Below are 17,651 nucleotides of genomic sequence, written 5' to 3'. Positions count from 1 at the left end.
ACACAACGATCCACCACCACACTGCATGGTGGTCGCTAAAGCATGTCCAGAAGTTATGGTACCAGGGGACTGGCGGCATTCGTCAGTCCCCTGCTTAGGAAACCCGAGGTCACGAAGCAAATGAATGCTGGGCCTGTGGGGGCTCTTTGCTGAAGAAGGCTTTCGGCAAAAGCTGTAACATGTACAGTAGTTTCATTTTGCCAGTCTACAACAATCTACAGTGAGTAGCAATATATTCTTTTCCTGATATTTTTGATCATTCAACCTGTCATTTTCAATGTTTGATTGCGTCTTCATTTTATTAGCTTCATTTTGGAGTGTATTTACTAGACAAACTTAGTACAATTAAAGAACATTTGGAAATGTAATGCACTTCTTTGGTTGAAACAACTAGCCTCTCAATTTGATCATCTTTGGAGGTGAACAATTTGTGACTTAGTTAGGTGACATTAGTTTCACCACAGAACTATTTGAAATTTAAAGAACTTTCCAAATGATCATTCTAGAAAATGTGCACACATTTACTTAAAAAGCAAAGAATGGTACATAAAAACACAGTGAATATCTCATACCTGATAGGAAAAATGTCTCTGTCAGATGTAGAAATAAGTTGAAACTTCTCTAGATCCCAAAAAGTAACAGTTCGATCTGCACTTCCTGCAGCTAACAAAAATTCATTCGGATGAAACTTGACTGCAGAAATAGATCCATTGTGCTCTGAGAACTGCTTTAGCAACCGTCCAGCTCGCAGGTCCCATAACTGTTAAAACAAATTAAAAATTATAAAATCTAACTCAGCATACATTCTTTACTATTCATCACCAGATCAGACACACATTAAATTTTGTAGTTACCCCCTAAATTGCCTTACATAAAACTAGGCCCAGTTTTCATGCTGTAGTTTAAAAGCCACACATAAAAATGTAGCAAACAGGCTTTCTTTCATATTGTGAATCTTACTCAGTCCTATTTGTAAAACTGCTGAGATCTAGTCTGATTTTTGGTCCAACATCTGCCTCAGTATATATATATATATATATACACACACACACACACACACACACACACACACACACACACACACACACACACACACAAATGTATCTGTGAGTAATGTTGTTGTTGCATTCAGCTCCAATCCTGATTTGATGCAGCTATCCAGTACACTAACCTGTGCAAGCCTAATCATCTCCACAGAACTACTGCAATCCCCATATGTAAGCATTATTTCCAAACTTTTAAAAAAAGGATGTAATGTACCCAACAAGTAAAGCAATTATTGGTCCAATTAAAATGAAAAAATGACTAAAAACACTGTAACATACATTCTATTTCAAAATGCTACACATTACTGTGACAAGCTGCAATGTCATTTACATTCCCCATAAAACATTCCCAAAACCTTCCCAATGACTCAACAGCATAGAGGTAAAAGCATTCATCACTCACTACCAAAAACACAATCTGGCTAAAGTGAACTTACGGTATTGGCATCTCTTGCACTTAGTCACCAATTCATTGGTTTGTCATACCCAACCAGATGGTAGTATACAGTAGCCAATAAGAAGGTCCTGAACTAATGATTTCTTTTGGCAGAATACATAAACTGATTACATTTGTTTTTGACATGGACAGCCCTATAATAACTTTTACTGATCTAGTTACAAAGAATGTTAAGGATGTTTACTGGCTTTAATATTTATTTTTGAATGCCTACTAGCACTGCCGATGATGATATATCAAAACATTAATGGCACAACACTTTCCCACTCATTCAGAAGCCTAACATTGGAAAATGGGTGCAGAACAAAAATTATGAAGATTGTGGGGGCAATATTTCACATTTTTAGCTATTTAATGGACTTAATATAATGCAACCTAACATCTAATCCATGTGTTTCTCACATAGAAGACTAACTCTTTTGCTTCACAATTAGTAAAAATGACATTGCAATCACAAGAACATCAATAACAAGTTAAGAAGGATAGTGCCCTAGTTCAAACAGAAAGTTGAATGAAAATGATTTTAAAATGTGGATATGTATGTAATAATAAATTTTATTTTAATAATACCATATTTTACAGACTAGAAGACACACATTTTTCTTCAAAAAACTGCCTCTAAAATTTTGGTGCATCTTATACTCGAAATTAACATAAAAATGCCCGTGTTTGATTTAAAATTCCCACCATTCTTAAAAATGGACATATATTTGATGCCAAGGAAAACCTATCTCTATCTGGCAACAATGGATTCAACTGGCACCAGCAGTGCACCAATGTGACAAAGATGAGTTGCAGGGATTCACAAGCTTGCTAACAGTGTCTCCCTCCCGTCGCACCATCACAAACCCAGAACACTGCCTAGTCTATGATGCATCATTGCAGTCTACAGCAGTAGCGAATACAGAAAAACCTCAAGGAGGGGGTGTTAAAGATATCTTGAACTACTTTTACTTTTACAGTAATAAAAAATAATCAAGTCACATGTAACGTTTAAGAAAGTTTTATTTACACTGATTACACACATATACAAGACAATGCCATCTTATGATTTAAAAATGTTGGAATTGTGGTTCTCTTCCTTAAATGATTAGTTCTATGCGCCTATTCTTCTGTGTAAATTGGTTAGTTACATTGTCAATAGGACAATCAATGTCAGGGTGAGTGTTCTACAGAGCTAAGCCATTAAGTCGATCCTCCAGGAGGATTCCTCTTTCACTGTCTACCTTAGCCATATCTTTGTATACCACAATGTTGAAAACCTTCTTTCTACTTTATCGATAGATGCAGGTAAACAAGCAAATATTTTGTATAGCATGTGCAAAGTGGGATAGTCTGATCTAGTGTGCACGCGCTACATAGGAATATACAATTACTCGATATCTCAATTCAATCGAGTCAACTGACGAAAGAAATGAATGAATAGCATGCACACTGACTGGCATCCCACGCATCCCCCCATATGTATCCACCAGTGGTCAACACTCACTGCCAGTGAACTTGAACTGAAAAAGTTTTGTTATTGGTAATACTTTTTTTTAGTAGCTAGTTTCATAATGGAAAAAATAAAAGGTATTCACATGATGCGCACTATAAGTTGAAAGTAATAGCAAATGCAGAAGAACACAGAAACAGAACAGTTGAGTGGCATTTTGCCCTCCACCCACAAGAAAAATCATTCACGACTGGCAGGCTAATAAAGATGAACTGAAAAAAATAAGGAAGACTAAATGGGCAAATAAAGGACTGAATGCAGAATGGCCAAAGCTAGAAAATGATGTACTCTGAATGGATTCAAGGACACCATCCAAATGCCACTGGAATTAGTACAAAAATGATTCAGATATAAGCTTGTAAGCTAGCACTAAGGTGGAAATTAACAAACTTTAAGGGATTTGGTTGGTGCTACAGGTTTATGATGCTTGTGGACCAAAATCAAAATAGGTCAGAAACTCTTCTGTCATTCGATGTGCCAAGTAACAGAACTGTTGCCATGAAAGGTGCTAAAATTGTAACTATAAAAACAAGCGGACATGAAAAACTGCACTATGCTGTTGTCCTGATGGTATTAAACTTCATCCAGTGATCACTTACAAGTGCAAAACTGTGACGAAACCTTCTGAACCACCACCAGGTGTGTTTCTCACATATATGACAAGGATTGGATGGATGAGGCTGGTAAGAAATTATGGATTAACACAGTGTGGGAGAGAAGGAAATGTGCTTTATTGAAGAAGACTTCTCTTCTTGTGCTAAATAAGCTTAGTCGTCACTTGAAAAATTCTGTGAAAGAGAAACTGAGACAGGGAAATGCAGAGCTTGCTGTTATTCTGGGAGGATTTGCTTTACAACTACAGCCTCTTGATGTCCCAACAAATAAACCATTTAAAGTGTATGTGAGAGAGAATGGAACAAATGGAAGATGGATGAAACCCAGCATGAATTTATGCCGAAGGGAGCTTTAAAATGACCTACAATCAAACAAGTGTGTCAGTGGATAAAACAGTCATAGTCTACAAGTGAGGGAAGGCATTTTTGTTACATCTTTCAAGAAGTGCACCATAAGTAACTCTCTCTATGGTAGTGAAGACCATGTTATACATGAAGAGGACAACAAATATGGCGAAGAGGAAGAAGAAGAAAGTTCAGATGATGATTTTCAGTGATAACTTATTTGGCTCTTGTGAATTTCCTAGTCACAGTTGTCTCTTTCGCAGTATTGTTTCTTGACTAGCTAGTGCTTCTGCACTCCTTCGAATCACTTACCATCAAATGTCTAGCATACACAAATTCACAGTTTTATCAACAAATCATCTCAATGGTTCCCACATTTTTAAATCATTTTTATTCAGTTCTAGCCATTGGAGCAGGTGCAGTTCCCTTGTGTGAAAACCTATGAGATTTACTTACTAATACTTTTTAGGAAACAAATATGCACATGGTTTCCAACATAATGCAGCCTATAGTACATAAATACCTTCACATGGCCCTCATCCCCTCCAGAAGCAATCCACTGTCCATCTGGACTGAATTTGAGACTATTAACCATCCTATCATGTCCTCTGTATGTGAAAATACACCCTTTTCTTCTTATGTCCCAAAGCTGAAACAGAGATTAAGATACATATAGAAAGACATGAGCACCCTGTCTGTGTGTGTGTGTGTGTGTGTGTGTGTGTGTGTGTGTGTGTGTGTGTGTGTGTGTGTGTGTGTGTTTTGGGGGGTAGGATGAGGGGGTGGGTGACTGGAAGGTGGGAGGGTCCCATATTGACAGAGCTGGATGCTGTCTGAAATTTATGTACAGTGGCTTGTGGTACATACACTTAAGATGTAGTGGATGAACAGATAGAAGTGTAATGAAGTTTTAGCCACATACTACTTATTACAATCTTTAGAAAGAGTCACGAAGTAGTAAGAATGTAATATTTTATTTTTTTATTGCAACGAAAAGCTCATATTAACATTGAACCAATAACAACAGAACTATTATATATAATCAAAGAATAAACAATCTGTCCCTTGTGCACGCCACCACAGAATAATGCTATCCTTCACTGTGCGTCTACGGATGTTCTGCTGGTGACTCCCACACAGCCCCCCACTGATAGAGCAGAGCTCCGGGAATGTAGAGGTATTTATATTTCACGCTTTCACACTCTTGTGTGTGCTGAAGGCATTGATTGAACTTCTTCAGCTTCTGTTGCTGGTAGTGACAGTACCACTTCCTCTTGTGGTGGTGAGATGGTGTCATCCTGGTCCAGTGGTGTGAAAGGTGGCACTTGGGGCCTGACCTCTGTGACCTCTTCAGTCGGTAACATATGTGCAGGTTTGAACCGTTCCAATGATACCACTTGACTCTTTCCATTCAGATCTGTCTGCATGGTATGTTCATCCTGTGAGAGCACTCTGTAAGGTCCAGAATATGAAGGCTGCAGCGGTGACTTGAGAGCATCCGTCCGTAGCCTCACATGTGTACATGAGCGTAGATCTTTGTGCACGAACGTATTTACAGCTCCATGTCTCGAGACAGGAGATGGGCGAAGTCTGGCCATATGCTCATGCAATGTAAACAGCAATTCGGTCTGTCGTGCCCCTTCTTTATCGGTGAAGAATTCTGCAGACAGTCGTAAGGGTTCACAATAAACCAATTCTGCGGTGGATGCCCCCTAAATCCGTTTTCAGTGCTGTGTGCAGGCCCAACAAAACTAGTGGTAATGTCGACGACCAAGACTGTGAATGGCACATTAACGCAGCTTTGAATGTTCTATTCCAGCGTTCCACCACCCCATTGCTTGGTGGGTGGTATGCTGTGGTGCGATGATGTTGGAACCCGCAGAGGTTGGCCAATTCTGAGAACAACGTCAATTCAAACTGACACCCCTGGTCTATGGTGACATGTAAAGGGCAGATCCAAGATGAAAGAAATATGCGTGCCACCGTTTCTGCTGAAATATCCGATAACGGAACCGCCTCTGCCCATCTGGTGAAGCGGTCCACCGCAGTGAGAAGATAATGGTATGCTTCCTGCGGCAAAAGCGATCCCACGATGTCCAGGTGCACATGTGTGAAACGTTGTGTGGTAAGTGGGAAGTTTCCTACCACTTTGTGCACATGTCATCCCACCTTGGCCCTCTGACAGTCCAGGCATCTTTTTGCCCAACTACGGCAGTCTATTTATACCGCGCCACACGAATCTGCCTGTCATTAGTTTGGCGCTGGCGTTTATTCCCGAATGAGCCAGTCCATGGATGCTATCAAATAATTGTCGTGGCAATCTTCCAGGTATGAACGGTTTCCTTGCGATACGTCACACCAAACTCCGAAGTGTTCCCCCTTAGGTTGTATTTGTTGCAGGCATAACTCGGACATACTATTATGAGAGAATTTAGCAAGTTGCTGGTCTGTTTCCTGTGCTGCAGCTATTTCCTTGTAGTCAATAGTCTGAGAGATTGTTTCCGAACTAGACAGGAAATCTGCCACGACGTTCTCAGCTCCTTTTATGTGCTGCAGATCTGTCGTAAACTGGGCGATAAACTCGAGTTGTCTAAATTGTCGTGGTGAGCAACCATCCTTGTTCTTACTGAAGGCGAAGGTAATTGGCTTGTGGTCTGTGATGACGTAAGCTTGCAGGAGAAGAAACCTAGGGGCTGCCAATTGTTTCCCACCTTCTGGTGTAGAGCTGCACCTATCGCCTGCTGGCTCGCATCCACAACAATTGCCAGTCGAGCTTGAGGAACCAGATGTGCCAACATTATTGCCTGACGTAGACAGGTTTTGATCTTGTCGAATCCCACCTGCAGCATTTCTGCTGTCGACTGTAAAGGTCGTTTGCCTATTGCATCCCTGCCGACTAGTGCTGACGTCAAAGTTGCTTGAATGGCTGCCGCATTAGGCAGATGTTGTCTGTAGAAGTTAACTGCTCCAAGAAACCAGCGTAGTTGGCGATAGTCGATGGGGCGAGTCATCTCTTCAATAAGGTCGAGTTTGTCTTGCAGTGGGCTGATACCGGCTGTTGTCACTGAGTAGCCCAAGAATGGCACCTCACGTTGTCAAAGTAAACACTTCCATTCATTGACCGAAATGCCATATGCCTCAATACGTTGGTAAACAGTCCTTAGATGTAGTTCGTGCAATTCCTCAGACAACGAAAAACCAAGATGTCGTCGACATACGCAAAGCAATGTGGTAAACCTCTGAGGACTTTGTCAGTGAAACGCTACCAAGTTTGTACCGCATTTTTTAACCCGAATGGCATACGGAGGTATTCAAATAAACCGAATGGTAGTGTGACTGCCGTCTTCGGTATATCGGCAGGTGCAACCGGTATCTGGTGATACGCTTTTTTGCAATCAATGACACTAAAAATGGTCGCGTCTGCAAGTGCGTGCGTAAAACCCCTGATATGTGGCATCGGATAATAATCGGGGATGGTACGAGTATTTAGTGCCCTGTAGTCTCCGCATGGTCTCCAAGTCCCATCTCCCTTCTTTACAAGGTGAAGTGGCAATGACCACGAACTGGTGGATGTAGGGACGATTCCGGAGCGTAATAGTTCTCCGAACTCTGCCCTCGCTGCAGCAAAATGATCCGGAGCTAAGCGGCATGGGCGTTGAGACACTGGTTGACTAGGTGTAGTCCTGATGTGATGTACGGTATTGTACTTTATTGTCTGACAACCAGACATGGATTAGCAGTTTGCTACTTGTCTGCAATCAGACGTGGACATGGGGCTTCGACCTAGGGTGCTTCTAATGCAATGTGTCCCCCATCGAATGCTCACTGAGCTAATAGATACCTCAAGTGCATAATAAAACAAGAAATCTGCACCCAATATTGCGTCCGACACATTGACAATTACAAAAGTCCATGGTAAACTTCCATGGAACCCGAGGTCTACCTCTATCTGACATTTTCCATAAGTCGCTATCGACGTCAGGTTTGCTGCTGTGAGTTTCGACTGAGACGGAGGGAGATTCACATCACAGTTTCCAACAGGGAATGCACTAACGTCAGAACCTGAGTCGACTAGATAAGCACGGCCGGACTTAACGTCTGTAAGAAACAGCCAATGGGACAGTGAAGGTAAAGAAGAACGGTTACTCACCCGTAGCTGCCTCTCACCGATCTCACCTCATAACAGTAGGCGCTGGTGCTCGAACTCATGACCAGTGGCACCCAACGCCAGCCGCTGTCGCCTTTTGGGTGATTGCAGGGTGATGTGCAGCACGTCGCCTCACTTCTGCATCGTCAATGGTACCAGCAGATACGCTCCTTAGACACTAAGTCATCTTCCTTGCTCTTCTTGTTTATGCCTGTCTTGCCTCTGAGCAATGTCAATATCTGCTGCTTCAATCCGTCAACTTGTTTTCGTAGGTCATCCAGTTGTTGAGAAACATCCAGCTGTTGGCGTCATTGTATCGCCGCCATTTCCTGTGAGTCTGTACTGTTGTGTCCAAACATCGCCGTCGACGTATGCGTTGCATCTAACGAAGTGCAGACCTTGTCGGCTAATGAGATCAACAACGAGATATCTTGTGTGCCTGAGAGCGCCATAGCTGTTCTAACTGCCTCTGGCAACTGCACATGCCATACATGTTGCAGTGTCGTATCTGGCAACTCAGTGTCGTTGACTAAACTTCGCAGGTGCCGCCAAAATTCCGATGGCGACTTATCTCCTCTCTTTTCACTGTGCAATACTTGCTGGATACGTTGTTCCAATAAATCAATCAATCAATGAGTAACTGCTTAAAACGCGTATACTTTTGCGTGGCGGGTGCCTGAAGTATTATATCTGCGCTGATTATTGCTGTTTTATTGTCAAGCGCACTACCAGCAATCATAAATTTTGTGTCTTCGTTTACAATGCCATGATGCTGTTAAGTCAGATCACGCATTGCAAGCCACAGTTCAGTTTTATCGGGTATGAACTGCAGTGGGCATAATTTCATCTTGCTACTGTTCTCTGTCGAAAGGCCGTTACTTAATGGCGCACAAAAATTAAACACAGCGTTTTCTTGTTCTTCAATGTCGTGTCATAATTCCTCAATGTTCTTTAGCAAAACATCACGCCAATCCGTAACACTGTGTGAGCCACTCGGACTCGCCGATCTCCTGGTAGACGAAACTGAACTGGGCTGCATTTGTTCGTCTACAGCAAAATTCTTTATACGGAGTCACCACTTTAGTCACATACTACTACTTACAATCTTCAGAAAGACACACAAAGTAGTTAGGCTATAATATTTTATTTTTTTATTGCAACAAAAAGCTCATATTAACATTGAATCAATAACAACAGAACTGTTATATATATACAAAGAATAAACAATCTGTCCCTTGTGTGCACCACCAAAGAATAATGCTATCCTTCACTGTGCATCTACGGATGTTCTACTGACGACTACCACAAAGTAATCAATGGAATGAACAATGTGTAACAGCAGCACAACTCCAGCAACAGCAAGAGTAAACATTTAAGGGATAAGTACTATATTCCAGAATGGAAGTTGTTTACACTTAAAAAAACACACACACACACACACACACACACACACACACACACACACACACACAGAAACAGAAGGAACTACGGGTACACGTGGTCGACAGAATAAAAGGTAAAAAAAGTAATTATGGATTATTTCAGTTTTTATCTTCCATTACTGGCTTAATTCTAGTATTTGCTCCTACTCCATCAACCTCAGAGACCAAAATTTGTGTTACTGCTTTTCTCTAGTATTTTTACATAGCATCTGAAGGGAAGTATCACACACTGACAAGAACAAATAACTATGCAATAGTTCTTACAATGTTTCTGAAAGAAGTTACAATCTTGAGCATAAAACGAAACATTGATTTTATGTGGAATGTTACAATACTTGAAAAAAATCAACAGTGCCTTACTCCTAAGGAACAGGGAAATGATCACTATAGATAAAAGTTTTATGTGCGTTAAAGATACGATAGCTGCTATTTTCCTGTCTTCCTTTTATGCTTTATATATGGATAACTAAATCTATGCACATACTGTACTTAACACAGCAAAAGCCGTTTTACTGCACAAAAAAGAATTATGAGAGCCACTGAAGGCACAGCATCTTGACCTTCATGCAAACCCTCATTTAAAAAGCTTCATATTCTTCTGTTACCATGCCTATATATCCTAGAAACAATAATGCTTATAAGGAAAATCATAGATGAAAATAGCAAAATTGCTCCAAAAGACCAAAATATCCATTTATACAACACACGAATTAATCAAGATTTACATATGCAGTTTTCACATACAACACTAAACAAAAAAGGACCCTTGCAAGCAGGAAAAAAACTGTATAACCAAGTACCTAAAAAATTAAGGCAATAACTGGCATGCATAAATTCAAAACTGCAGTGAGAGACTACTTGCTTCAGAATTGCTACTATAGTGTTGATGAATTTTTATCTACAATGTAAATATGTGAAAAATTATAGTTTACACAATTAAGGCCAAAATAAGAAATGTGTACATGTAGATTTATCTGTGTATTATATGTGGTCTATTACATATATGTGTGTATCTGATAATCAAGGCCAAAAGACGTGTGTGTGTGTGTGTGTGTGTGTGTGTGTGTGTGTGTGTGTGTGTGTGTAAAATTCAGTTGTGTATTTATGAAATGTTATTCTCATATGTTAGACTTATATTTCTATATAATGGAAATGATACAACAGCTTTCTGTTAAACTTTATTCCAATTATTTGACTTGTCCTATATCATTATGTACCCCTGTACAATGTATAATTCACAGGATCAATAAATATACAATAGAATACATTAACAGATGGAGACAAAGTAAAACATGTTGTAATGGAATCCATGAATAAGAGTGATGTTGAACGAAATAACATTTATTGTTGATAGCAAGAATTAACACACTGATTAACACTTCGTCTGCGTATACCATGAGCAGAATAAAGCAGAAGCTATGAGAAACCTGCTTTCGCTGGTTGCAGCTGATGTACACAGAACAATTTGAGGAGTAAAGCCAGGAAATAGTCCGATAAGAACCAATCTGTTTCTTTTGTTTTGTTGCTGACACAATTTTATTTGTCACATGAAAGAATCAAGCTGGAAGAATTCCTTCCACATCTCAGCTCCTCTCGTGATCAACTTCACCATGGAAGTTGAAATGGATAGGAGGCTAACCTTCCTGGATGTCTCAGGAGGATCTATGAATATGCTGCTCATTGCATAGCCCAAGATGTTAATCTTGGATGGACCATTGGATACACTACAAGACTCAAACTACGGATGGCATAAAATTGGTCCACTACGCGATGCAAGTGAGAAGTGGAATGTACATTCATGCTCATAAATTAAGGAGGTAATTAAGGGAGGTAGTGAGCTTAGAGTACCTCAGGGTGACATAATTTGGGCTCTTCCAGTCACATATTTCATATGGTCTGATTATATGGGGGCACTCAACCCACATCAAAAACGTATTGAAATTACAAAAAAAAAAAAAAAAAAGTCGTACGTATAATATGTAAAAGAGATCATAGGGAGCACTGTTGTCCTCTTTTTTCCAGACTCAGAATACTTACAATTATAAATTTATACATCTATATGTCTGTACTCTTATATTAAAAATAATATTTCAGAATTTATTGCCAGAAGGGAAATACACGAACACAACACCAGGGCTAACGGTAATTTAGACATACCGCGCCACAGATTAGCGAGAACAGGAAATTCTCACAAAGTTAACCCACTCAAAATGTTCAATAAACTGCCAGTTCATGTTCAGTCTATGGTTACAATTTCTTTTAAAATTAAGTGGTACACCTGGCTGTCAGATCATCCATTCTATGACATTAAAGAATTCTTTGAGATGCCTGAGGAGAATATAAGCATTTAAAAGTTGTCTGTAGTTAAACATATTATTTTGTGCTGTGGTTAATCGTGTGTAATTACAAAGTTTATAATATAAACAATAAAATACCATATTATATTAGATTATAAGGTAGCTTGTTGCGTTAACTTTTAAAAGCTATCCTTTGTAATTTGGTACACTGCCATGCTTCAAATGTATTCTATAATACATTGACAGAAGTTTATTTTATTATTCTGTATGTACAAGTACATCTTGTATGACGAAGCCAATATCATTGTAAAATGATCTACGGTGAATAAAATTCTTGATTCTGATAACGCTGATACATGGTGAAACAGGGCTCTGGTCACACGGTGGCACTGGCAGCAGTCCACATATGCAGAGGTATGTTAGTGCATGTCAGAGAACGGTGCAGCGAGTAAGTGTGCAGACGTTTTCAGACATTCTAATAGTGACTGTGTGTTGAAAATGGCTCAAAGAACCATACTGATGACATTATGAGGGATAGAATACAAGGGCGACTGGAGGCTGGTGAAACACAGCAGGTCGTAGCATGGGCCCTCCATGTGCCACAAAGTGTGATCTCAAGATTATGGCAACGATTACAGCAGACAGGAAACGTGTCCATGTGCTACAGTATGGGACATCCACAGTGTACAACACCACAAGAAGACTCATATCTCACCATCATGCCCACAGATGGCCACGAAGTACTACAGGTAGCCTTGCTTGGGGACCTTACATGGTTTATTTGCCGGGAGACCTGCAAGATGCATTCCACTGACCCCTGATCACAGGAACAGTGGTCCCAGGTTATGTTCACGGACGAGTCCAGGTACAGTCTGACCAGTGATTCTCGCCGGGTTTTCATCAGGCATGAACCAGGAACCAGACACCAACTGCTTAATGTCCTTGAAAGGGACCTGTATGGAGGTTGTGGTGTGATGGTGTGGGGTGGGATTATGATTGGTGCATATACACCCCTGCATGTCTTTGACAGAGGAACTGTAACAGGTCAGGTGTATCGGGGCGTCATTTTGCACCAGTATGTCCACCTTTTCAGGGGTGCAATGGGTCCTACCTTCCTCCTGAAGGATGATAACCCATGACCCCACCAAGCTGCCATTGTGGAGGAGTACCTTGAAACAGAAGATACCAGGCAGATGGAGTGGCCTGCCTGTTCTCCAGACCTAAACACGTCTGGGATGCTCTCTGTCGATGTATCGTTGCATGTCATCACACCCCTAGGACACTTCAGGAGCACCGACAGGCACTGGTGCAAGAATGGGTGGCTATATCCCAGCAGCTGCTCGACCACCTGATCCAGAGTATGCCAACCTGTTGTGCAGCCTGTGTACATGTGCATGGTGATCATATCCCATATTGATGTCGGGGTACATGCAAAGGAAACAGTGAAGTTTTGTAGCACAAGTGTTTCGGGATGGTTTTCTCAATTTATCACCAATACCGTCGACTTACAGATCTGTGTCGTGTGTGTTCCCTTTGTGCCTATGCTATTAGCGCCAGTTTTGTGTACTGCCACGTTGTGTGGCACCACATTCTACAATTATCCTTAATTTATGAGCATGAGTGTAGATAAAAGCCTTGTGCTCAACCATGAACAGTTAGTTCATCATTGTACCAGATAACAGCAACATGATCTCTTGCCTAACCATTGTGCTTATTGGACACCAAAACCCAGTGGTACAATCATTTCCTCGTCAGTTTAACTTCTCCAAAGCAAGTATCATGAAATGGGCACATATGACGGAACAAACTCTCACACATCGAGATTATAACTGAAAAGTTTTCAGTCTCAGGAAATGTGTGACCAGGAGAGAAAAGTGTTGAAAGACATTCTTTTTATTAGCACAGCACTTCTCAGTTCATCTTTCCCAAGGTACATCTAGAGCTTCATCTAGAAATTGCCAAAATCAATTATACAGGTTACTACCTACCATTTTTATGCTATGTTTTTCTTCTACATTGGCATATATATATATATAGTTTTAAATTTCCATATATCCGCCACTTAATTTTTTTTTAAAAAAAACCTTGTCACTACTGTAGACATGAAACAGCTCCCTCCTCTAATTCAATCAGTTCTCCAAATTATAATAATTTTGCTTTTAACAAATTCTGGCACTATTCATCATACAGAGGGGAAAAGAACAGGAAAAAGAGCTGAAATGCTGCAAACTTAAATGAAACTGGAAAGACACTTGCATGTCAGGGGCGATACAACACATTTCTTTCCCACACAATTTTGTGATGTGGCTTACCTAGCATTTTTTAAATCACGTTTTTCTTCTAAACACGCCACATTATCTAGGTTTGGCTGTAAAAAAATGCTGCAACTGTCCTCTTTCGTTGCAACGTTCTTTCAGTCTATGCTGTCCCATGCTGGTATTTTTTTAAATTTTTTGTTAATTATTACTCATTCTTTTCAAATACCCCTAGGTTTTTTTTTCCCACTGAAAAAAGCTAAGATAGAACTATCATCTTGGAGTTTTGAGCTCAGTTCCCATACCCACAGTAAAATAATAATGAAGTAAGGATAGGTTCCAACTTTTTTCATATGCACAAATTGTGCCCCAACTTTGTGGGTTCTTTATTATTTTCACTAAATATGTACATGAAGTTATTTTTAGGTCCAGGAATATGATAAATCAGATTTTGTTGTCATTTAAATCATATGTGCACTTTGCCTTTTATTTTGCAGTGTGTGCTTTCTGTGGCTGCCAACCAAAATCAGGCACAGGTCTAAATTAGTACACCATGTCATCTGTGAACATGAGGGATGGTGGTGGTTGTTGGGATGTTTAAGGGTGACTAAAAACATGAGGGATGCTAGACAACCATCTGCACTGAATTTTTTGTTTATTATTCCTCCTTGATTCATGGCATAGGCTTATCCCCATTTTTAGCCTGGCCATAGTGATATTTTGCTATTCCTACTATGTTAAGGCCAAAAGTGAGCATATTCCATGAATTTTATGAACATACCTTCTTAGAGATTGGATAATAAACAAAAAAATTCAATGTAGACGATTGTCTAACATCCGTCATGTTTGCAGCTGACAAGGTATACTAATTTTGACCAGTGGCCAACTTTGGTTGGCAACCACAGGGCACACACAATGTAAAATAAAAGGTAAAATGCACATGCAATTTAAATGACAGCAAACTCTGATGTAGCATAAATAAAAATAACCTGTACATAGGTCTATGTAGGAAAATATTTTAAAAAGCCACTGATGATGCCACAACTGTGGTGAAACATGTTTGTGTGACAAAACAAACAATGACTTGTGTACTTGCAAAACTTTGACAGTCTCACTATGAAATTTTCTGTGATTGTGACAGAAGAATCCAATGACAAGTATGGAAATGACCATATAACGTACATACTTCAAACATTTGTAAATGAAGCTTAATTCCAAAGCATGTCAAAAACAACATTTCTGGATTCCCTTTCATTATTACAATAATCACCGCTCATATTAGCTCCAGCATCAATGATTGGCAGTAATAACTCTGAAATTAACGTATATTTGAAAACTTTACAAGAATGCACATCACTCATCAAGGAGGAAAATGGCTATGGTAATCAAATTAAACAAACACTGCATGTATATACCAGTTGCCGGACAGGTAAACGGAACAGCAAATGCAACATTCAGCACATTTGTATCACCAGTTCTGTACACCTTCCTACACACATTAAATACAAAATGTACTGCTTGCAAAATTTACCACATGAAAAGTGTAGACGTACAAAAGACATGACTGCAATGTACTTACTTTGATTGATGTATCAAATGAACCTGATGCTAGGAAATCTCCATAAGGATGGAAGTCTATGCACCGAATATTACTCTTATGTCCTGTGAGGCTACGAACAATTTTAGCAGCTTCCAAATCCCAGATTTTGAGAGTACCAGACTGAGATCCTGCACATACCAGTTCATCAGTGTGTCCAAACTGTACACATTCCACAGGGGTTGTATGACCGCTTAAGCTCTGCAAGTTCAATGAAAAAAATACTGTGTAAATCATAATTTCATCACTGTCACTGGGAGAACACATGATTATGGCAAAGGATGTGGCACAGCGTTTCAAACCCAAAATCTCATTAATTAATGGTTTAAATGTGGCGTAATATTTCACTCACCATAAAACAATTGTGTTTGCCAACGGCCCAAAGGTTTACTTTCTTGTCATCTCCACCTGTTACTAGTACCCTCCCGGATTTGTGACCAAGTGCAAGTGTATTCACATTAGCACTATGCGCTGTAAACTCTTCTACACGAGGGGAGGAAGGCAACACATGAAACGAATATTAGTCAGGCTTACATGTAAATAACAATAAACACTGGACGACGCTAAATTTCCTTTACAAAGTAATCTGTATACTAACGTAGTTTCCAGCAGCGCTTCGTCGCCGAGGCCATAGTATGGTCTTGGTTATTGGTCACTCGCATGTATATGCTTAAATTTAACTAAAGGCGGGTGCATATATCCCAACATGTTAATCATTTTCAAACACGCTGTAAAGAGTATAAAAGAAAAGAACACACACACCACTACACATGCACTTTCTATACTGCAACATTTATTTCGTTGGATGCTTTACGCTGTTAACCAAGCAATACAGACACAAACTCTTCCTTCTACTAACAACATCTTGTTTTTCACCTTGACATATAATACCATCTGATGGGTTCGGTTGTATTATCAAACCCACCACGCGTACCAACTACATGATTCTTCAGCAAAAGTAGTGTCTACGAGATTTTGAACATGTCCAGGTTGGTACCACGTAAAATTATCCGCATACAGCATCAAAGGGAAGATCTAACCAAATACGTACAGAGCCAGAGATTGTATTAAATGTAGTCATTTGCAAAGTTATCTTAGTGCAACATTCAATTAAGTTCAAGACTTTTGCAATAACAGAGACTGATTCTTCCGCAGTAAATTTATTGAGCCTAAACTATATTCATTTTGGTCAGTTACATTTTCGTTCCTGCAAATATTTCAGGTATAGGAAACACAATGGGGTGTTTCAATACCTTGAGCTTCGTGCTAGAATCTTCTTATTCAATTTTTGATTTTATAAAATATCTTAGAATTAACCAAATTTCGGAAACACTGCATGGATTCCAAATACTTCAGAAATAAATACCTAGAGGCAAGAGCTAGAAAATAAGTTAGATCATAAACAGTTTTAGATGCTTTACTCGAGTTTAAGTAGTTAACTTGCAATGATAAATTTGCTATAACTTCAGATACTCGACTTCACAATATAACAATACAGAGTGCTAGTGTACCTTAATTACTACAGAACAGAAGGTCTCTGGAATGGTAGGTTAAATACCAATTAATGCTGACCATCATGCCCCATCCCGTCAAAACATTTTGCATTTCATTTCAAACGGCAGCATACACACTGGCCGTCCTGTCCCGTCGCTTCACGTCACGGCTCCGTCAAGTCATAGTCGCGACACTCAGTCTCGTTTTTGTTAGCAACAGCAGCAGCAAGCGAAACTTCTGGAGACGATATCGGATGTCTGAGAATGCTAATATAAATACAAATCTTTTATTCCACCTTTGAGCATTTTTACATGCAACTGGTGTTGTTAGTGTTAACACTCTAATAATAACAATATACACTTGGACAAATGTGATTAACTACAATATAATAATCCAAGAAGGATACAATAAATATTTATACAAATGTCAATAACAAGAAAAAGTTTCCTAACAGACCAATTA

General features: G+C 39.7%; 1 protein-coding gene across 2 annotated transcripts in view; it reads right to left on the bottom strand.

Moving 5' to 3' along the window:
• LOC126335489 (katanin p80 WD40 repeat-containing subunit B1) overlaps positions 1 to 16,742 on the bottom strand; it is a 122,592-nt gene extending 105,850 nt beyond the window's left edge. The window contains exons 1-5 of one of the 2 annotated variants that reach the window (XM_049998817.1): positions 16,294 to 16,742; positions 16,048 to 16,178; positions 15,678 to 15,896; positions 4,481 to 4,606; positions 573 to 760 (exon numbers count right to left, since the gene is read on the bottom strand). In XM_049998817.1, the coding sequence (XP_049854774.1) occupies positions 573 to 760; positions 4,481 to 4,606; positions 15,678 to 15,896; positions 16,048 to 16,178; positions 16,294 to 16,357 (728 nt within the window). In that variant the 5' untranslated portion in view covers positions 16,358 to 16,742. The remainder of the gene's footprint in view (positions 1 to 572; positions 761 to 4,480; positions 4,607 to 15,677; positions 15,897 to 16,047; positions 16,179 to 16,293) is intronic. The other variant, XM_049998819.1, reaches the window with a different exon arrangement.
• Between the last annotated feature and the right edge of the window lie 909 nt (positions 16,743 to 17,651).

The sequence above is a fragment of the Schistocerca gregaria genome, chromosome 2 (assembly GCF_023897955.1).
Source record: "Schistocerca gregaria isolate iqSchGreg1 chromosome 2, iqSchGreg1.2, whole genome shotgun sequence".
Taxonomy (NCBI): domain Eukaryota; kingdom Metazoa; phylum Arthropoda; class Insecta; order Orthoptera; family Acrididae; genus Schistocerca; species Schistocerca gregaria.
Note: the sequence above shows the minus strand (reverse complement) of the source record. Positions and strands in the feature narration are given on the sequence as shown.